We start from the raw sequence: 22935 nt of genomic DNA, 5'->3' as shown, positions 1-22935 counted from the left end.
TCCTGACTGATCAGTTCAGGGAGTGCAACAATCTGTTCTTGCCATGCAGGCAGCGCAGATTAACAAGACAGGAAGTGGAGGAGAGCTGAGGGCCTGGATGGAGCAGCCATTTCTGATTCTTTGCTGAAGAGTATCTGCCTTGAATCAATGCTGTTAACAGTGTGGAGTGCTAACCCAGGATTTAGGAGGCAGATGTTCAACATTAAGTGTGCATCGGAGAGCCCTTGTTCAAAATGCAGAGTCCTGGGCCCTCACCCCAGTGGTTCTGCTTTAGGAGGTCTGAGGTGTGACGCAGGAAATTGCATTTTTTTGCAAGCTTCTGGCAAGATAGCTTCAAAATAGTGGAAATTCTCAGGGTGACAGGCCTGTGAACAAATATAGGGGTTCATTTCTGAAACAGCCTAAAACAATCTCACTTCCTCCTATTTCCAATATTCTCATCCATTCTTAGAGACTGAAAGTTCTACCCTCCTTTTAATTTTTATTCTGGGGATCTATTTCCTTTCCTGCTCTATCCCTTTTATATTCAGTCACTGAGTCTCTCTAATCACACCTTAAAAATATTTTGGGGGACAATTACCTTCTTTAGAACCTACTTCCAATAGCTCATATTCAATGCCAAAATATTGTGATCGATAATTGCCGAGCTCACACATTCACTTTCCAAACCAATATATAGTTTTATTTTTCTGTATTTATTTTTCAATATATAATCACTTTTGATTTTATATTTCTGGGGAATATAAAATCAAGTAAACCAGTGCTCTCCAACATAATTTCCTGGGATGATGGAAATGATGATGGAGACATCTCTCAGTATATGCTTTCCAGCCATATAATGAGCTGAAAAGTTTTGCTCTCTTTCTGTGTGGTCCAGTTCCATAGCTAGTAATCACATATGACTACTCAGCACTTGAAATGTGGCTAGTGTTTCTGAGGAACTGAATTTTAAATTTTATGTGATTCTAATTTTTCAAATGTTAAAATTTAAATAGTCACCCAAATGATCAAGATATTTATAATCTTCTTGGGTATTAAAAAAATAACTTGTTTATGTCCTAGGGTGCTTAAGTACCATTAGAAGTCCTTTCCCTGACCCTTGAAATAATAATATATGCCCCTTGAACAAGAAATTATCAAAAGAATTTTTTAGGATTATCTAACTCCTATAAATTCTAACCAAATCTTAAACCAATCACTCCATGTCCTCTGCACCTGGTGTAGACACTTAACTCCTCTGACTAGACTAGCTGAACTATAAAGATACCACTTAAACATAATCCAAATAACTCAAAGTCCTCTTCAGGACAGCATGGGTTTGTTCTGTTTGTTCATCACTGTATCCTCAGCCTCTGGAACAGGACCAAGTCCAATGGAAGTATTTGACAAATATTAATTAAATGAATGAATGGACTAAATATGAGGCTACTGCTCCAGAGGTCCCTCTGCATAATACAGAGTCTAAAAGTTTAAGGTACACATTCCAGTTTTCAATTAATCCTTTGCACTGGTCTGAGGAAACTGAATTGATACGTATGTGCTCTAAATTCCACCAATTCAGTATTGCCCCTTTCCCACCAACCACATCCTATGTGGTTTTCCATTTATAGCAACATTCTGGTTATCAATTACCTTATCAGTTTTATAAATTCACAGTGTTTATCTCCTCCACTTAGATGAACTCAAGACTTTGTTCATTCATTTAATTGGCACCACAGAGCAAATGATGTTTATGTGTTTGGGTTAACATCGGATTATGTCTCTGTATAAATGCATTTATTTACAGAGGATGAGTGTGTGAGGCTTTCCCAGTCTTTGTGTTCACACAATTTCTCTCAGTATACACTTTTCAGCCATATGAGCTAGTAAACCTTTTCCACATTGAATGTATCTGAGTTTTACCTACAGTTTTCTGTGACGTAAAATAAGACATAATTGATTACTGAAGGCACTACCACATTCACGGCATTTGTTACATTTCTTTCCTGGGCAAACTCTCTGTTTTCTCCTGAGGGTGCACATCCAGCAACAGGCTGTCCCACGAGAATGACATTCCTATTTGCCAGAAGCCCACTGATGTTTAATGATGTCTGAGGGGTCACTGAAGGCAGCTGCACAGTCACTGTATTAGCAGAGTTTTTCTCCTGCCTGAGATCACTGGTATGCAATGAACCGTGTTTCTCTGTGGAAGGATCTTCTACCTTTGCCGAATCTATACATTTCTCTCTTGTGTGTATTCTCTTATGTTTAACAAGGCAAGACATGTAGGCAAAAGCTTTCCCACACTCCTTGCAGCCATAGGGTCTCTCTCCTGTATGACTTCTTTGATGTACAATGAGCTTTTGCTTTGTGGTAAAGGCTTTCCCACATTCCCCGCATTCAAAGGGTTTCTCTCCTGTGTGAATTCTTTGATGTTTAATGAGACCTGACTTCTGGGAGCAAGACTTACCACATTCACTGCATACAAAGGGAGTCTTTCCTGTGTGAAACCGCTGATGTCCTATAAGGCATGACTTCTGGATGAAGCCTTTTCCACATTCATTGCATATGTAAGGTTTCTCGCCTGTATGAATTCGTTGATGCACAATCAGATTTCCCTTCTGGATGAAGCCTTTTCCACATTCACTACATATATAAGGCTTTTCTCCTGTGTGAGTTTTCTGATGTATATTGAGCCGCGATTTCTTGAGAAAGGCTTTGCCACATTCAGTGCATTCGTAAGGTTTTTCTCCTGTATGAGTTCTCTGATGTTCAGTGAGCATGAACTTTCTGGAAAATGCTTTCCCACATAAACTGCATCTATGAGGTTTTTCTCCTGTATGAATGATCTGATGATCAGTGAGCCAAGACTTCTTGGTGAAGGCTTTCCCACATTCACTACACACATGAGGTTTCTCTATTTTGTGGGTTTTCTGATGCTTAATAAATTGGGACTTAGTACCAATGGGTTTTTGATTTTCAGGAAATTTAATTTTAGTATGAAATTGTTCATGGTTAGCGTGGAGAAATGACTTCCCATCTGAATTAAACTCAGCAGAGTTCTTTGTTTTATAGCTTCTGCACTGGTTGACTAACGTTAAATGTGAATTCACAGTTTTTCCATGTAAATGAGACACATCATGATTTTGCCTTGAAGAAAAATGAGTATTGCTCCGATGAGCAATATTTTCAAATGCATTATGCTCATGGCATTGTTCCATTCCATATATCATGCTTTCATTTTGCAAGTCTGTCAGCTGATGATCATCAACTTTCCAGATTTCTAGGAAAGAACAGAACAATGAATCCCTTCATCATATTGATTTGAAATAAACACTTTTAAAAAAGGCTTTGACGTGAGGTGGCTCTTTAGTGACAAACCTATGATATGAGTGTAAATAAAATTCCATGTTTGGGTGAAGGCTGGCAAAGATGGCAGCATAGGAAGGTGTAGGGTTTAGTCCCCATCCTCCAGGGCAGCTGATAATAGCCAGGAAATGTCTGAAACAACTGTTTGGAGGACTTTGAAGACCAGACGCACATCCTGCACTAGCCGGGAGCAAGTGAAAACACCAGACTGATAAACTGTAGCTGTAAGTAAAGCCCTCCATGCTGTGGAGGTGCTGCCCCCCTTCTCCACTGACACAGCAGGCTGACTAGGAGTCACTCCCTGTGGGAAACAGAAGCCCTATCTACTAAGAGCAAGGGAAAGGGAGCTCAGCCAGGCTCTAATTGTGGATTTGATTAACTAATTTGGACTGCTGAATACGAGTTCCAAGCATAGATAAATTTATAATATAAATAATAAAGAAACTGGGAGTTCTATTTCAGCCCCACTCTGAGCAGGGGGTAAGAAGAGCTCTTGAGAAAAAACAGAGGCTTCTGGAGTTGGCTGAGCTCAGACTGCTGGAAAAGGGCTGTGCCCCAAGAAAAAGTACCAACTCTGGCTCTTGATTGGTGAGCCTAGGGGGCTGGGGACCAGCTCTAGCTCTGAGAACAGTCTTTTTTTTTTTTTTTTTTTTACTTTCCCTTCTTTTTTCTTTAAGCGGCCCATTAAAGAAAGCAGCCAGCATTCTCCATTTTCAGACCTGCCCCAGGCAGGGATGGAAGTAGGGTTCACTGAGAAACAAAATAACTAATCAGGTGGAGGACAGAGCTCCCTAGAGGGCGTATCTTTCCCAAGAAAAAGGGGGAAGGAGGGTGAAGGGCCCAACACAAGTGGCAGCTCTCATTCAGAGAATTTAGACCCCACGGGCTGGTATCAGCAACAGTTTCAACCTATAAAAAGCGGAGTCCAGCATGTCTGAAGAACGTGCTCCAGCAGGAGTGGAAGTGGGGCTGCTTGGAAGTCCTGTAACTTTTCCAGCCTGCAGGGAACAGGGGGCTAAAGAGCAGCTCCTCACCAAGAAAAGAGGAGGGAGCAAGTCCCAGCACAGGCAGTGACTGTTATTTAGCGAATTTAGACCCCAGGAGCTGGGAAAATTGAAATAATTTAAGCCCACCTTCCCCTCAGCCTCTGTCTCAACCATACTCCAGGCAGGGGCAGGATCCGCTGAGATTTAAAGGCACAGGAACATCTTAGGCCTGTGGGGAGCAGCAAGCAGACAGGCACCAAGTGCTGGGCAGGACAGGAAAAGCACAGAATCAGGAAGCTTCACAGGAAAGACCAGCACCCTGCTGGGTCTCATCCTCCAGGGAACGTTGATACTGATCTACACCCCCTTCACGAGACCTGGACCTATTTTGTCTGGGAAAAACTGACTGGGATAGATCCTCTCTGAGGGGACCGTCTTCCCAGAATAACTTTAACCTCCAGGAAAAGTTGCTAGAGGTAACAAAAAGAGCATTAAGAACATATATAGGCAAATAAAAAACAGAGCAGATCAACATTCCCTGAGAAGGAAGAGGAAACAGAAAGCATTTTCCTGGGGCCAAAACAACTGCACAAAAAAGGGTAATATCAAAAAACATTCCATATATGCAGGGCAGCAATTAGAAAAATAAGAGCTGTTCAGACAACTAAAACATAAACTAAAGCTTATGTTAGACAATACTAAGGCAGATGTCAATTTGGGAGTCTCCTGCAAAACCAAAAGGTGCTTAACTCATTTGAAGGAAGGAAACTTTGATGGGTTAGGAGAACAGTTGAGAAAATGCAAAACAGAACCCCTGAGAACCTCAGAGTGGGCAAAAAGAGAAACTAAGTGGCCAGATAAATGCACAGTGAATAACCACTTTACTGTGGGGGCATAACATCTAAGTGGGGTTGGATTTTAGAAAGGGAAATTGTATTACCCAATGGTGTAGGAAGGTGTAGGAGTCAGAAGTTAGCAATGAATGCAAAATTTTCTCTTTGGAGAGAAGACTGAAAGATAGAATTTCACAGCAAGAGAGGTGAAGGATATAAAGAAGGGAAAGATTTGTGAAGCCTAGGAAGAAGAAAACTTTGCAAACAAATCAACCCAAAAAATCAAGATGTAGACAAAATAAACAGATCTCTTCAGATCCCAGAAGAGATCAAGGGGTATATTTTTCTCTAGTCTCCTACAAAACAATAAAGAAGTCTCACATCAGGAGAGAGAGAGGTGGGGACGCTGTTTATGTATCCTCAGACACCCTTCTTAGCTGTGATGCCTTCTCTGACTGACTAGAATGACTTCCAAAGCCTTCCCCCCTTGCTGGTTTTCTTACTCACCTGCATGAGACCCACGATGGATTTCTTCTCTTATCGTCCATGGTTGTTCACCTCGTTCCAACTTAGAGAGTACAACTGGTTTGCTAATTTGATAACCTGTTCTTGGGAAATGATACACAACTTAGACACACCATCTGGGCTTGAGGGCTATAAAGACTACAGCATGTTACATCTGAGGACAAAGCATTTGTCACACCCACAAAGTAAAGGCTTTTCTCCCAGGAAAAGGGAAAATATAGACATTTATCTGGGGCCAGAAAGCATCTACTCCTACAGAGCATTGCAGATGCTCCAAAGCTTTCAGCAGCTGAGACAAGAGAGGCCCCCGACTCTAAGTGACACAGAGGAGCTGTCCTCACCCAGCGACACCAGGTTGCTATAGTTCTCCAACATCACGTCCAGGAACAAGTCCTTCTGAGCAGGGCCCAGCAGCTGCCACTCCTCCCAGGTGAACTGCACAGCCACGTCCTCCAACGTCAGCAATTCCTGTAATAACATGGTCCTCTTTAATGAAATTATTTCCCTTTTATTTTTCTGTTCTTTTATTTTTTTAGAGCAGTTTGTAAGTTTACAGAAAAACCATGTAGAAAGCACAGCATTTCCATATAACTCCAAGTGATTTCCTTTTGATCATATGGAGGAAACATAAAGGAAGTTGTTCTCCTCATCTCCTCTATATAGGCTGCATCTATATACCTAGGGTTGTTTTTTATTAATCGATTGTGGAAGAAGCAAAATCTTAATAATATTCAGTAATTGTGCATCGAGTCACCCAACTATTCATAAAATTACATGTTTCTATAGTATGTAGCACTTAAATCCTCTTACTACCTAGAAACATCTCTCATATTCACATTATACACACCCACACACACATAAATATGGCCCCTACCTGCTAAATGACAGACATATGCTAGTGACATCAGGAAGAAGAAAACACGCTTCTACATTCAACACAAGCCTTCACAGCCAATGTCAGAAGCTACTGTGACTCCAGATGCCAGAATTACAAGAAACTACATGTTCACTATCCATGTTTGGCATGCTGAAAGGAATAACAGAAACTACTGAAAATGTTTAAAGAACAAGAGACTAAAAAAGATGAACAGACATATTTGGGAAAAATAAGTCAGAAAAAAATATATATGGGGGGCAGAGGGTATACATATATGTGTGTTGTGTGTGCATATATATATTTGTATGTACACACACACATATGTACATTAAGGCAGGTTGGCAGCATATGAGAGACACTAAGATAATCAGTGAATTGTAATGTATGATTGAAGAAATTATCCAAAAGTTTACACAGAGAAACAGAGATAGAAAATATAAAGAAGAGGCTAACAAACATGGAGGACAGTGAGGTCTAACGTGACTATTTATAAATTCTGAAAGAGAAAACACAGGGAACAGAGAAGCCATATCCAAAGATCTAAAAGGTGAGAAATTTTCAGAACTGATTAAATACCCCAACCACAGACTCCGGAAACCCAACAAATTCTGAGCAGGAATTATACACCTAGACCCATCAGGCTGAAACATAATATAAGCGTAACTTGTTATATTTATGCTTCACTTTATTGCATTTCACAGATATCACGTTTTTTACAAATTGAATGTTTGTGGCAACTCTGCATCAACAAGTCTACTGGTGCCATTTTTCTAAATGGCATGTTGTCACATTTTGGTAATTCTTGCAATACAGCAAACCTTTTCATTATTATTATACCTGTTATCGTGATCTGTGATCAGTGATCTTTGATGTTACTATTGTAATTGTTTTGGGGTGCCACAAACTGTGACCATTTAAGATGGTGAACTTAATCAATAAATGCTGTATGTGTTCTGACTGCTCCGGCGACCAGCTGTTCCTTGTCTCTCTCCCTCTCCTCGGGCCTCCCTATTCCCTGAAACACAATAATCTTGAAGTTAGGCCAATTAATAACCCTACCACGGCCTCTCGGTGTTCAAGTGAAAGGAAGGATCTTCGTAAGGCTATAGCTGCTATAGACAGAGATTCTTCTGATGGATCTGGGCAAAGCAAATGGGAAAACCTTCTGGAAAGGATTCACCATTCTAGATGTCATTAAGAACATTCAGGATTCATGGGAAGAGGTCAAAATATCAGCATTTACAGGAGTTTGGAAAAAGCTGATTCCAACCCTTTTCTTAACTACAAATCTGTCCTCAAAATACCAGTTCAGCTACCTGTTCACTGAAAACTCTTTGAAAGCTGTACAATCTTTCCATTTTCTGAGGATATTTAGGTTTATTCCTGAATAAACCCATACTACAACCAGGCTGAGACCATGAGTTAGCTTGAGTTGGTCCCCTGTGTCCACAGAGTTTGCTTGGTCTGTCCCTACAAGGGTCACTGAAGAACCCTGGAAGAAACAGCCAAAGGAGACCTGCTTTTGCATTTATGAGAAGGCTATCGTGCAGGATGCCATCCATCAAATGCTATCTGGGAAGAACAGTCAAATCGTCTGAGGCCAAAGTACCATGGAATACTGATACCCTCCAAGGAAAGGATCTGCTTTCTCCTCAAAGTCAATACATTTCATGTAAATTATGCTGAATCTCTTGTTATATTGACTGTTGGAGAAAGTAATTGAAGTTGACAGCTAATGGAACCCATAGGATCCTCCAGTCATACTTTATGTTCCAACATTAGTCAGTTAGCATTAATCTTATGGACAATATATTCCTGAGCCTATTCTGTTGCTGAAGTTAGAATCTAAGTTTATTTCTCTCTAGAATCTGCTGTTCCAAATTTATATTTTCAAATTAACTGAACTGATTTTTTTATGGGCCTCTACAAATTCATTAGGCAATAAAGGAAAGAATAAAACAAACCCAAAGTCACCTGGGCATTGATCATTTTCTTCTGTTCTCAGGCAATGGCCAGTAGCTGAGATGCTCTGTCGTCGTTTCTTCTGGATCTGCTCTAATTTCTGGAAAGAAATCTTAGTCTCCAGTCAAGTGTGTCCCTAGAAATGAAGATACCCAAATCCTGGAATTTCCTCCTCCTCTTTTCACTTGATTCTCTTGCTCCAGGGGGGAAGTTAGGACCTGTGGGCTAAAGAGAAAATTCCCTTTGAGTGGTACATTCCCTCTGGGCCCAGAGGTTGTCATTGCTCTGAGACATTTACCTTTATCCAAGGCCCCCGATATTCCTAACTGTCCCTTTATTTAGGGACCGAAGATTTTATATTTATAGGTAATAAGACTTAAAAGATTCTGAATGTGGTAGAGGCATACTTTTCTTCTGTGAAGTGGAAGTGGGGAGGCTGTGAAAGTGGAGGTGGGAAAGGAGACCCAGCACAGCATTATATCTCAGCAGCAGGTAAGTTCTCAGGCGATCAGTTTTAAGAAAGAGACCACATGGAAGGAAAGGATCTGGGCATAATTTTCCATTAAGCTATGTGTGCTTCTGCACCTCTTCACAAGTCTCTGTACAACTTGAGGGTGCACTTCGGTATGAAGGCAATTGTACGGGGCCTTCAATAGACAATAGGATTGTCTTAACAAAGAGTATTAGAATAGTCTTTGCATATATTGTCTGCAAAGAGTATAAAAGTACCAATTAACCTAAGACTTTGACAAATAAAGACTGCATGCTATATGTGCATTCTTGTGTAACTACTGAAACTAACAGTTTTTTAAATGTACATAATTTCCATATTAACAGAAGGGGGAAATATAGAAAGAAACTCATCCAAAAGGAGGCAAGAAGTGATAATAAGGAATAGAGAGTAGGTGGGATAAGTACAATGCATTTAGTAAGATGATTCTTTTAAAACAAATATATTAAGAATTACATTAAATATAAACAGAACAAGGACTCCTGTTAGTTACATTAAATATAAATGCCTCATATCTGTCAGATTGGATTAAAAGTTAAAATTCAATACCACGTTGTTATATGTGCTACATCTGAAACATAAGGACATAATAATTTTGAAAGTAAAAGACTGGAAAAAGATACACCATGGAAGAGTAATGTGCTGATTTGGATCTATTATGTACCCCAGAAAAGCCTATGTTTTTTTAATCCAGTTTCGTAGAGGCAGACCTATTTGTGGGTGGGACCTTCTGATAGGGTTGTTTCCATGGAGATGTGACCCACCCAATACAAGTTGGGTCTTAATCCTTTACTGGAGTCCTTTAAGAGAGCTCATGGAGAAAGAGAGTTCACAGAAGCTAAGAGAGACAGAAGCTGTGAGACATTTTGGATTCAGCCAATGAAACCAGAACCAGGAGAGAAGCTAAGAGATGAAATCCAGAGTTTGCCCTGGAGAAGCTAAGAGAGCACCCAAGATGCTTAGAGAGAAATACCCTGAGAGAAACAAGCAGGGACACACAGGAATTGAGAGAGTCATTGAAATCAGAAGCCGAGAAAGAAGGATCAGCAGACTTTGGCATGTGCCTTCCCAGATTACATCAGCCTTTCCTCAGAGAAGGCTTCTACCTCTTGATGCCTTAATTTGGACATTTTATGTCTTAGAACTGTAAATCTGCAACCTAATAAACTTCCAACGAAAAAGCCAATGCATTTCTGTTATACTGAATTCTGGCAGCTTTAGCAAACTGAAACAAGTAATAATAAAAAAAAACCCGCTATCACTATATTCTCAGACAAAACTGACCTGAAAGCCAAATGAATTATGAAAAAGAGAAACAAATCTCTCTGATGAAGTTCAATTCACCAACTTCTATGCACCTACCAATATAGTCTTGAAATATATACAGCAAAAATGAACAAAACAATAAGGAGAAAGCAACAAATTCAGAGAAATAGCATCAGATTTTAACACACTTCTCGCAGTAACGGAGAGAAACAGGATCCACTCCCCCCCCACCAAATCATTCAAGTCACTGAAAAAAAGATTTAAACACAAGAAGTCAACTTGATTTTACCGATATGCATTAAACATTGCACCCAATGGAATACATAGTCTTTGCAAGTAAGAGAATGCAGCACTTTCAACTATTGACTATATGCTGTACCATACAGAAGTATCAACAAATTTCAAAGGATTGAAATCATACAGAGTTATCTGACCACAGTAAAATTAAGCCAGAAACAGTAACAAAAGTAACTGGAAAATACCTATATATTTAGAAATTAAGCACAGCACTTCAAAATAATAGGGGTAAAAGAACTCATAATGCATATTAGAAAGTACTTTTAAGGGAAATACAATGAAAAAGCAATGTCAAAAACCTATGAAGTGGAACCAAAGCTGTGCATAAAGGGAAATTTACACCATTAAAACACACATAGTAAACAAACCCACAAAGGCTGAGGGTCAAATCTATCTTATTTGTAGAAAATAAATTTTAACATCCAAAGAAAATATAAGGAATGACATGCTAAAGAATGGCAATTAATGCAACAAAAAAAACAGTGAAAAATGTTGACAGATCTGGAAAAAAAATTATCAAATTGGCACTGCAAACAACCATGAAAAAAAAAAGGACCCCAGTAGAGATGTTGCAGAAATAGAAAGATGGTTTGAGGCTATTATAAGCAACCAATACATTTGAAAATTTACATGGAAGTTACAAAATTTTAGGAAAATGTTACTTTTCAAAACCATTCCCCTAAAGAAAATTTCAGATCCAATTGGCTAGACTGGTGTAGTCTATCAACATTTAAGGAGGTAATAACACTAAATCTTACACAAACTTTTCAAGAGGATAAAAAAACAAGGAAACGTCACAAATTGTTTTGTGAGGCTTCACACCAAAACACAATCAAGAACAAAGCAAAAAGGGTAAGCAAGTAGCCAATCTTGATCAAGATGAAAATACTGTCACCAAAACATTAATAAACTCAGTCTAGCAATATATAAAACAACAATACTTCATGACCAAGTTAGAATCAACCAAGGAACACAATGTTGTTAAACATCAAAAAAAAATCAATGTAATTAACACTTGCAAAATAAAAAAGAAATAAACCTCTTAGCAAACTAGAAATAGAAGAAAACTGTGGTCAAGAGTTATCTTATAATCTATAATTGGTATAACAATGAAAGATTTTCCTTCCTGAACAGGAGGAATGGAAGGATATCTGGAAATACTACTCTATTCAATCACGTACTTGAGGTCTTAGCAAGTGCAATAAATCAGAAAAATGAATGAAAAGCATAAGGACTGGAAAAGAAATAAAATTTTTATCATCTATAGCTAATAAGACGGTAGATTTAGAAAGACCAAGGAAAAAACCTAGATATAAATGATTAAAATTAATGAGTGAGTTTATTAAATAAAACAAAAATAACCAGTTGCATTTCTAAATACCACCAAAAAATGAAATTTACAATGTCATTTAGAAGAAAATAAAAAATGTTTTTAAAAATTAGGAAGAAATGTTTAGAAAATTTTAACAAACCTATACAAATGGAAAGATGGATCACGAAGATGAGATTGAAAAGTAAGCACTTTAAAGATATCAAGTCTCCCAGATGCAATGAAATTCCAATCAAAATCCCCAACTGATCATAAAACAAAACACCCTTCAAAAAAAAAGTTGAAAGACTTTATCAGTTATCAGGACATTAAGTAGGACAGTAATGTATCAGTACAAGGACAGACAAAAAGGCCCATAAACCAACTCAAGTCTACCTAGAAACTTGATTTATGACAATGGTGGCACTGAAGAGAGGTGGGTAAAAGATTCATTTCAATAAATGGTGCTCAGACAATTCATGTGCGCAAAAAAAAAACCCACAAAGAAAACGAAGGTTGATGCTCATCTCACAAACATACATGAAAATCAGTTCAAGGTCAACTGTCCATCTCAATGGGAAAGTCAAATCAATAAAGATGGGACAAGAAAATATAGAATTTCTCCATGATTTTAGGGTATGGAAACATATTTTAAACAGGACACATGAAGCATTAACTATAAAGCTAATGATATTCTGTCGTAAGAACTGTAAAACAGTATAGCATCATCTATTGAGGTTAAAGTTACATACACCCAATGACATAGCAATTTCACCCTGAAGTATGATTAGGTACATATCCCCCCAAAATGAGTGCACATTCGAACCAAAAGACAAAAGAATTTTCATAGCAGCATTATTCATAATAGCCCAAACTGCAAACAGCACAAATGTATAGTAAAATTAGCAAACACTGTTATACATTCAAACATGAATGTTTATACATTCAAATTGTTACATATTCAAAAGTGCCAAGAGCAACTATAACCATTGAGCAGCCTGCAAACTAAGGATACTTCTCACAGTTTTAAAGATTATTTAAAAAAAACAAAAATAAAAAAGGAGTATGTGAGAGACTGTATCAGGTTTGCAAAGCCTAAAATATTTAATACCTAGCCATGCACAGAAAAAGTTTACTGACCTTTGTTACAGAGCAAAGAAAATGCAACTATGTCCAACAACATAGATATACAATATATATTATGCATATTACATATATAATACATAATTTCATAAATGTAATATAGAGCAAAAGAAGCCTGACACAAAAAATGAATTATGTACAATTCCATCTACACACAATTTAAAACAGGCAAGTCTAAATAACTTATGATTAGGAAGGATTAAATACATGGTAAATGTATTTTTAAAAAGACTGGAAGTAGTTGCTTTGGAGAGGATGGGTAATGTGAGAATTTGATTTAAGTTTAGCTTTCACACAGGGTGGGGGCAGCTCAGGGGAATGGCAGAGGGTCAAGAAGCCAAGCTATAATCAGTGGCCGGTCCTCCTGTTTATCCAGCCACTGTCCTTGCAAGGCAGAGACTGGGGGGTGGGGTGGCGGTAGAGTTTCCTAAAATAGCTTCATAAGTTGTTACCAAACTAGCTCAGACTGGCTCTGCAGTTAAAGAACAAAGGAAAGAGGAGTGGAGACTTGTTTCAAATGTTTCAAGTTTGCCAGACTTTTTTCAAATGTTTCAAATTTGGGCGGGCTAGTTAGGCTTGTCAAATAGAATGTAACCTCTGAAGTATCCAGCCACTGGAGAAACAGCTGAGGGACTTGCAGTTAGGCAAAGGGAATAAATACTGCTGGGTCTATTGTTCTGTGTGCCAACCCCCACATTTGGGTTGGGCACCCATCCTTGAAAGATAGTGAACAAATTCTTTTCTTCTCCACAATCGGGTGAGCATTTATTCCTTTTTAGGAATAGTGCTTGTTTCTCACAGTAATTAGTTTTGGATGTGAGGATATGATTATTAGAAAGGGGCTCACAGATCACCACAAGAAATGTTCACCTTCCTGGCCTTGGCAATGGTTGGTTAGATGTATATTACCTTTATAATAATTAAATTGTTTTTTTTTTAAAAAGGTTAAATTTAGAAAGGTAACAAAGAAATGGAAGGGGCTCCATGACCAAAAAAACTTGTTCTTTTAAATAAACAATAACATATAGACATTTGTAGACAATCAAAAGAGAAAGAGAAGCAGCACAAATAAAGACTATAAGGAATAAATGAGAAATGGCTCGGATAAAATAGAGTTATTTTAGCCTTGAAAGAATACTATCTTTGTCATTCAATTCGAAATTCTGGATGAATTCATAATTTTATGATCCTACTTCCTGGAAGATGTTAACTCCAGACAATATAGCAGGTGAATTATCTGGGTAGTCAACAAGAAAAAAATGCCCACTGTGTTCCTACTTTGTATTTGAGATCCAAGCCAATATATTAAGATAAGAATAAGGTATAAATGTTAGAAAGTAGGACAGAAAATTAAGGTGATTTTCGGAAAGTATAACCATCTATAAGGAAAAAGAGATTCAAGGAATTATCTATTTAAAAGCAAAAATCCTCCCCCAAAAACCTCCAGGCAGATTTCCACACATATAGTTGGCTAGAACTGCACCATATACCTAAGCTCATTTCCATGCCAATCCTATAATTACCTATGGGAACTGGCACTACTACGACTGGCAAAGAACAACCAGGAAATTACTGGTTAACTGGGATGTGGGTCACCTTCCCAGAGAGATGAATACTTGAAGTAGAAAGTGTGACTGTATGACAAGCAGGTAACCAAAAGCGCCTGCTACGATACTGAGATGTAAGAAGTGAGAGCTTTTCTGTAAAGGGACAGATATACATTTTCGGTTTTGAGGAACGTAGGTCTCTGTCACAAAGATTTAACTCTGCCTTTGCAGCAGCCATAAACAGTACGGAAACCGAGGTGCATGGCCGGATTAGTTCCTCAGTTTATAGTTAGCCAAATCCCGGATAACGCGTTTCAAAGTACTGCGCCGCGCTGTACAACCTTCTGAGATTCGAAGTAGCCGAGGTTCGAACCTCAACTCAACTACTAGCCAGAGGTCCTGGGCTTCTACGGAGTCAGCTCTCACAAGCATCAGTACCACAGACACTGACCACACAGCACCCCTATTAAACGGAAATCTGGACCAGTCACCCACCCCAGTACGATGATCATACTCCCGGCTCCAACTAACCCTGCGCTCCATGTGAAATCCCGAGACGGACAGCGCGTTCATCGCAAATACCAGCTCCAACGCCACAGGCAGAGCGATCATGAAAAGAACCCATACCCCGAGACCGGATCACAGTCTAAGGTCCTTTCATCGTACTGACCACAAAGCACCCCACGCTGAGACAGGCGCGTCACAGGCTCCCACTGCTTCCCCCGAAACACCCCATCCAGGCACTTGTTCCAAGCCCTCCACGGGTCTGCACTGCAGCACTTCCAGAGACCTCCCTCACCTGATCCACGGACAAAACCACACTGACCTGATTTTCGTCCAACCCAGAAGGAGATCCTAAACGTTTTTCTTACTTCCGCGAACAGTTCCTACTCAGTACGGTTCACGCAGATTCCTCACCCGCCTACGGCGGCCGACAAGGATATCAGAGAGTAGGAGAACCGACAACCGGATTTCCGGCAGCTTCTTAGGCGGCAATATGTCCGCGCCCTAATCGCCATGGCTCAATGGGGGCGGCCATCTTTGAATATCTGACATACAGAGGCAAAGTGGCCGTTTCGCGGGGTCAGTATCCAAGGATGGCCGGGAAGGTGAGAAGCCAAAGAAACTGTTCCGTTTCCTGACACCGCTATCGTTGTGGAAAATGGATAGGTATTTGAGAGGTTCGAGATTATACAAAGCAAACATGGCGCGGGCTAAACTGCTTTCGGCGGGCTAGCAGAGAAGTGATATGGCCGCATCCTTCATCACTTTGTTAAAAATAAGCGTCAGTGCAGCAGAGAACACGCTCCTGAGAAGAGAAAAAACAAAACGGCCCGTGAGCAGATGTTTTCTGACGGAAAATGGCTTGCAGCAAATGCTTTTTTTTCCCCCAGATTTTAAATTCAGTTTTATTGAGATATATTCACATAATATACAATCATCCATGGTGTACAATCAACTGTTCACAGTATCATCATATAGTTGTGCATTCATCACCCCAGTCTATTTTTGAACATTTTCCTTATACCAGAATCAGAATCAGAATAATAATAAAAAAAAGAACCCCCAAATCATCCCCCCATCCCACCCTATTTTTCATTTAGTTTTTGTCCCCATTTATCTACTCATCCATCCATATGCTGGATAAAGGGAGTGCGATCCACAAGGTTTTCACAATCACACTATCACCCCTTGTAATCTACATTGTTATACAGTCGTCTTCACAAGTCAAGGCTATTGGGTTGGAGTTTGGTAGTTTCAGGTATTTACTTCTAGCTATTCCAATACAATAACACTTAAAAAGTGTTAAATCTATATAGTGAATAAGAATGTCCACCAGAGTGACCTCTTGACTCCATTTAAAATCTCTCAGCCACTGAAGCTTTATTTTGTTTCATTTCGCATCCCCCGTTTGGTCAAGAAGATGTTCTCAATCCCACGATGCCGGGTCCAGATTCATCCCCAGAAGTCATATCCTGTGTTGCCAGGGAGATTTACACCCCTGGGAGTCAGGTCCCACATAGTAGGGAGGGCAGTGAGATCACCTGCCAAGGTGGCTTAGTTAGAGAGAGAGGACCACATCTAAGCAAGAAAGAGGCACTCAGGGAGAGAGTATTAGGCACAATTATAAGCAGGGTTAGCCTTTCCTTTGCAGTAACAAGCTTCATAGGGGTAAGCCCCAGACAGAGGGCTCAGCATATCAAGCCGTCAGTCCCCAGTGTTTGTGAGAACATCAGCAACCATCCAGGTGAGGAAGTCCAACACCTCTGCATCCTCCCCCAGCTCCTCGGGGGGGGGGGGCAAATATATATTTTTATTCTCCACCCAAATTACTTTGGGGAATGAGCAAATGCTTTTTGAGGAAAGGAAAAAGTATGGAGACACTGGCACAGTAGGAGGCTGGCCATCAGAGACTGGGGAAAAAGAGAGGCTGGGAGAACCCAGGGGATATCTGGTGTTGGGGAAGGCCATTAAAGGTGAGACTAGTGAAGGACAGGAAAAGTCTGGAAGCCAATGGGAAGGGTGAAACCTATAAAAAGGCAGAAACAAAGCAGAGTCCAAATATATTAAGGTCAATAACTTTTTGATCAAGGTCCCAAGATGATTCAATGGGAATAGTCATGTTCAATAAACGGTGCTGTGATAATTGGATATTCATTTGCAGAAAAAAGAATTAAAACCCTTAACTCAAACCACATGCAAATATTAATATGGATCAATAAGGATTAAATATGATCACAGACCTAATTAAAGAGGTATAAATATAAAGGTGAAGAAATCATGGGAGATAAATCTTCATGACCATGGGTGAAGGGTTCTAAGACACTTAATGCATGAGCCATGAAAGAAAACAATTTGACTTATTTAAAATTAAAAACTCTTGTGCTTCTAAGCACCATATAAGAAAATGCAAAGAGCAGTCACTGCTGGGGAGAAAATATTTCCACTTTATACCTTTGATAAAGGACTTGTATTCAGAATATATAAAGAACTCTCAAAACTCAGCAATAAGAAACTATCATCCAATTAATTTTGTAGGTCATGAAAATGTTCTAAAAATTGAATTGTGATGACGGCACATCTCTATAAATTTATTAAATGTCATCAACTTGTAAACTTACTACTGGTAAATAATTATGTGTATATTTTAACTATAAAGCTGTAAAAATCAAGGGCTGTTCTACAGGACAAAATGAAGACAGAGGGAATAAAAACAAGACAAATATAATTGAAAAATTTACAAACCACCTAGGATTTAAAGCAAATGGGGATGCCTGGGACATAGACATTTTGAAAGGTACAATAAATCTCGGAGGTGGTGGTGGGAGGAACTTTGATAACCAGAGGATCATAATAAATGTGAAAATAATTGAATATTTTATGTTTGTCAATTACCCTACAATTTAATGCATACATTTAATGTGACTCTAATCCCCATGCTACAATTTGATCCATTTGATATATTATTGCAGCCACTAAAAATATATAAAATGAAATGTAAAATCAAACTATACCTATTTTTGAAATAAACTTCTCATTTTAGAAAAATTTTAGATAATACAAAAAGTTCCCATATACACTTCATTCAGCTTCCCCTAATGTAAGCATCTTACATAATCATGTCAAAATTAAGAAATAACACTCTTGGCTAAATTACAGATTCTGTTTGGATTTCACAAGTTTGTCCACTAATGTTCTTTTTCTGTCCCAGGAGTCAACCCAGGATACCGTATTGCACATAGACATCATGTCTCCTTGGATTCCACTGGTCTGAAACTGTTACTGGTCTTTTTTCATTTTTAAGACTTTGATACTGGTCAGGTATTTTGTAGATGTCCTTCAGTTTGAGTTTGTCTGATGTTTTCCTCATTACACTTGGCATTTTTGGAAAGAACACGTCAGAGTTGAAGTGACTTTCTCATCACACCATATCTAAGGATACATGAAATCAAAATAGCATAACATTGATCTCTTGGTTAGGATAGTGTTTACCAGGTTTCTGTACTGCAAGTTTACTATTTTTCTTGTTCCATACACCCTTCTTTGGAAATGAGTCACTAAGTCTAGTCCACACTCAACAGGAGGGCAATCAAACTCCACCTACTGCTGAGGGGGAAGTATCTACATATATGATTTAGAATTTCCATAAGTAAAATTTGTCCTTTCTCCTTTATTTATTTATATATTCAGTATATATGTTTTTTTACATCAATAGGACCTTGGATATTTATATTATACTTTGGATTATAACCCAATAGCATCATTATTTATTTTGTTGCTCAAATTATTGCAGCTTTAGCCATTGGGAGTTACTTCAAATTGGCTTCATTGACAATTACTTTGAATTGGCTGCTTTGTCTTTAAAGCAATTCTTTTACTGTCTGTCACTTCAAGATACTCCAGCCTTGTCCAGTTTGCTAATGCTGCCTTTATGCAAAATGCCAGAAATGGATTGGCTTTTATAAAAGGGGTTTATTTGGTTACACAGTTACAGTCCTAAGGCCACAAAAGTCGGGTACCTTCACTGAAGGATGGCCAATGGTGTCCGGAAAACCTGTTAGCTGGGAAGGTGTTGCTGACAGGGTGGCGCAGAAATGAGACACAGACACAAAGTTAAGAATTAAGGGAGCAGGGGGCCCACTGCATCTCGTGCTAAGTGGACAATAATGCACCTTTGCTCCAGTTATTTATTTCAGAAGATCAGGGAGTATATGCTAAATGTCCTCAGGCTTGGGAGAGCCCACCAGATACCTATGTTTACATCCTGTTGCATATCAGAAGGAACAATCTAGGTTTAGGACAATGGTAAACATTGTCATCATAGTCACAAGACACATATCTTTACAGGGCGGGCCCGCATGGTGTTCCATGCAGGCCTGAGGCTTAGCGTTCTAAGCCACCACCCTAGATATGCCTCAGGCAACATGGAAGACTCAGTTTCCCACAGGAAAGCATGTGCCTGGCATCTGCTCCAGAGTCCTGGATTCAAAATGACTTTCTCCAAAATGTCAGTGTCAGCCTCCAATGGCTGTCTTCAAAATGTGTCTCTCAGGTGCAGCTCTTCTCCAAAATGTCACTCTCAGTTGCTCTGTGTCTGGGCCTGTGCAGCTCTTTTAAAGTACTCCAGTGATCCGGTAAAGACCCACCCTGAATGGGTGGGGCAACACCTCCACAGAAATAATCAAATGAAAGGTCTTGCCCACAGTTGATTGAGTCACATCGCCATGGAAACACTGAACCAAAAGGTTCCAACCTAATCCCCACTAATAGGTCTGCCTCACAAGATTGCATCAAAGAATATTGCTTTTTCTGGGGACATAATACATTCAAACCAGCACAACCAGCAACAAACAATTGAAATTTGAGAATTTAAAAATATTAATAACATTTACATTACTACCCTAAAACTGAACTGCTTAGGTATAAATGTAAGGAAATATATGCAAGTTTTCTATGCTGCAAAATACAAAACACTGAAGAAACAAATCAATGAATAGCCAAATAAATGGAGAGATATACAGTGTTCACAGATTGTAACCATGAATATTGTTAAGATGACAGTTCTTCACAACTTAATCTGTAGATTCAATGCAAGCTTAATCCAAGTCTCAGTCTTTCTGTAGATATTGGACAAGCTGATTTTAAATTTTACATGGAAAGGCAAAGGAACTAGTTTAGCCAAAACACTTCTGACAAAGAACAACCAACTTGGAGAATGCACCTTCCCTGATTTCAAGATTTATAAAACTAGAGTTGGTATTGATAGTGGGGAAAGATTAGACACAAAGATCAATGGAACACAATGCAGAGTGCAGAAAAAGACCCAAATGAACATACTCAACTGTTTTGACAAAGTTTCACAAGCAATTCAATGGAGAAAGGATAGATTTTTTAAACAAATTGTGCTCAAACAATTGGAGGTATACATACAAAAAAATAAAGCAAAATAATTTGAACACACTCCTCACATTTCATATAAAAATAACCCATAATTGACCTTATCCATAAATATAAAATGTAAAGGGATAAAATCCCTAGAAGAAATCATAGGGGATAATCAGGGTGACCCTGGGTTTGATGATGAGAGTTTAGATGCAACATCAAAAGCATGATCCAGTAAAGAAAAAATTGACAGATTGGACATTATAAAAAAAGTTTTAAACTTATGCCCTCTGGAAGACACTGTTAAGGCAATGATAAGACAAGTAAGGGACTTAATGAAATATGTGGAAGTCATTTATATCATAAAGGAATTGTATCCGCAACATATAAAGAATTCTTAAAACAGCAATAAAACAATTCAAGTTTTATATATGGGCAAAGACCTCAGACACTTGATTGAAAAAGATAACAGCAAACAAGCATGTGAAAAGATGGACAACATGATTTTTTATTAGGAAATTGCAAAAACTAAAATTTGATACACATAGCCAGCTACTAGAATTGCTGATATCCAAAACTGACAATATGAATTGCTGGCAATAATGTGGAGTAACAGGAACGCTTAATAATTGGCAGAGAAGACGCAAAATAGCTCCAGTGTTCCACCAGCCACAGTAGAAGATTGTTTATTATACATATGGTTATAAAAATAATCCTTTTTTTTTTCTTAAAGGAAGTCTAAGAAGAGAAGAATGAAATGGTTCTCACCACATCGTAGAATTGAGGAAAAGGGTTGTTTTTACTTGTGTCAAACAAACATGAAAGGAAATAACCAAGAGAAATATACAGTTAACTTTAAGAAAAGAGGAACAAAAATCCCGTCTTCAATGCTTGTCACACCACTTGAACATGCTGAACTCTGATTTTTGTGCCGACAATAAAAGTGGATATAGGAAAACAAAGTTTTTAATAGGAACCTGGAGGACGGAGTTGGATTTTAAAGACTGAACATAAATATTCTCAGCCTCCAAAGCTTGAGCCTCAAACCACCCACCAACCCGAGACACAGGGCCTAGAAAACTCCACTTCCTCAAGCCTATGAAACACAGAAGCACACTTGTCTCCCTCCAAAACGTTGACTTCATATTAAATCTGAAACCTACCCCAGAAACCCTCGTTCAGTGATCCCCCCATCCCTACTCCAGGATTGCCAAAGCCTTGAGTCCCACATTAAACAGCAAACATAGTGTAGTAACCCGAGTTCTCCGATCATTGAGTCTTACAAACACAGCGACCACACAGACCGCAAACCCTAACCACTGGCCAAAGTCCCAATTGACTAACTCCCAGATTCCTTAGTGACTGACCCCAAATAAAAAAAAACCCAACACGGACCTTCACACGCATCCTCGCTCACCGACCCTACGAGCCCTTCACACGGGATCCTCGGCCAGAAACCGACTCACCGGATGCTGAACCTTCCCAGACTCCCCCCGCAGCCACCAGAAGCTGCGGCCACGTCCAAAACCACTTCGAATTCCAACGCTCTTGCGTCTCAGTCCCTCCTTCGCCGTCGCTAGGGACGCCGAGGGGCTGGGACGACGGCTTCCGGCCAGGGCCGGGAGACATTTCCGGAAGTCGGAGTTCTGCCCCCCGGGACCGGCTCCGAGAGGTACCATGACCACGCCCCTCTCGGCCTTTCTGACGTGGCGGCCATAACGGCAGCGACGACTCAGCTGCTGAGAGAAACTGAAATCACTTTCGTTCGCCCCAGTGCCCTCCACTATTCATTGCAATGAAGGGTCAGCGGCGCTGTGCTAACCACGTCAGTTTTCAGTGGCCGGAGACCAGCCAAGGTAAACAGGGCACAGGGTAAATTCTATGCAGGCGGCGGGGGAAAAAGCAAGATGGCAGCGCCCCATGTGCAGACATTGTCTCAGCCGTTAGGGAGGAGTCCCGTGGGCGCAGCGATCTTAGAAGAAAACGTGTCCGTATGGTAGAGAAGAGGATCTCTGGAAAGAGATGTACAAGATGTGTAGTCTATAAAGTATAGAAACGATAAGTAACTAAATGGAGTGACATTGCATGTTCTTAGGTTGGATGACTCAACATAGTTAAGATATCAGGACTCTGACTTGCACTATAGCTTTAATGCAATTTCAACAAAACTCTCAAAGTATGTTTTGTAAATATAGACAGGCTTATTTAAAAATTTAAGTGGAAAGGCAAATGAACCAGAATAGTCAAGCAATTGTGAAGAGAAAAATAAAGTTGGAGGAATCGCAGAACCTGATTTCTTGATTTAGCATACATCGACAATAATCAGGACAGTGAAATAGACACACAGATCAGAAGAACAGGCTAGTCAGGAAATAAACCCACGTAAATACTGGCAACTGACTTTTACAAATGTACAAAAGCAATTCAATGAAGAAACAATTTTTTTAA

At 39.3% G+C, this 22935-nt stretch overlaps 1 protein-coding gene across 5 annotated transcripts in view; it reads right to left on the bottom strand.

The window, feature by feature from the left end:
- Window positions 1-674: 674 nt before the first annotated feature.
- Window positions 675-22935, bottom strand: part of ZNF350 (zinc finger protein 350) — a 38325-nt gene continuing 16064 nt past the window's right edge. For 2 of the 5 annotated variants that reach the window (XM_037819421.1, XM_037819420.1), the window contains exons 2-5: window positions 8544-8756; window positions 6034-6160; window positions 5675-5770; window positions 675-3262 (exon numbers count right to left, since the gene is read on the bottom strand). In XM_037819421.1, coding sequence (XP_037675349.1) covers window positions 1899-3262; window positions 5675-5770; window positions 6034-6160; window positions 8544-8558 — 1602 coding nt within the window. In that variant the 5' untranslated portion in view covers window positions 8559-8756 and the 3' untranslated portion in view covers window positions 675-1898. Of the gene's footprint in view, window positions 3263-5674; window positions 5776-6033; window positions 6161-7406; window positions 7513-8543; window positions 8757-15430; window positions 15914-21953; window positions 22294-22935 lie in introns of those variants that run through there. The other 3 variants (XM_037819419.1, XM_037819422.1, XM_037819423.1) reach the window with 3 other exon arrangements.

The sequence above is a fragment of the Choloepus didactylus genome, chromosome 27 (assembly GCF_015220235.1).
Source record: "Choloepus didactylus isolate mChoDid1 chromosome 27, mChoDid1.pri, whole genome shotgun sequence".
Classification (NCBI taxonomy): Eukaryota; Metazoa; Chordata; class Mammalia; order Pilosa; family Megalonychidae; genus Choloepus; species Choloepus didactylus.
The sequence above is the reverse complement of the archived record's forward strand: the minus strand, read 5'-3'. Positions and strand labels throughout refer to the sequence as shown.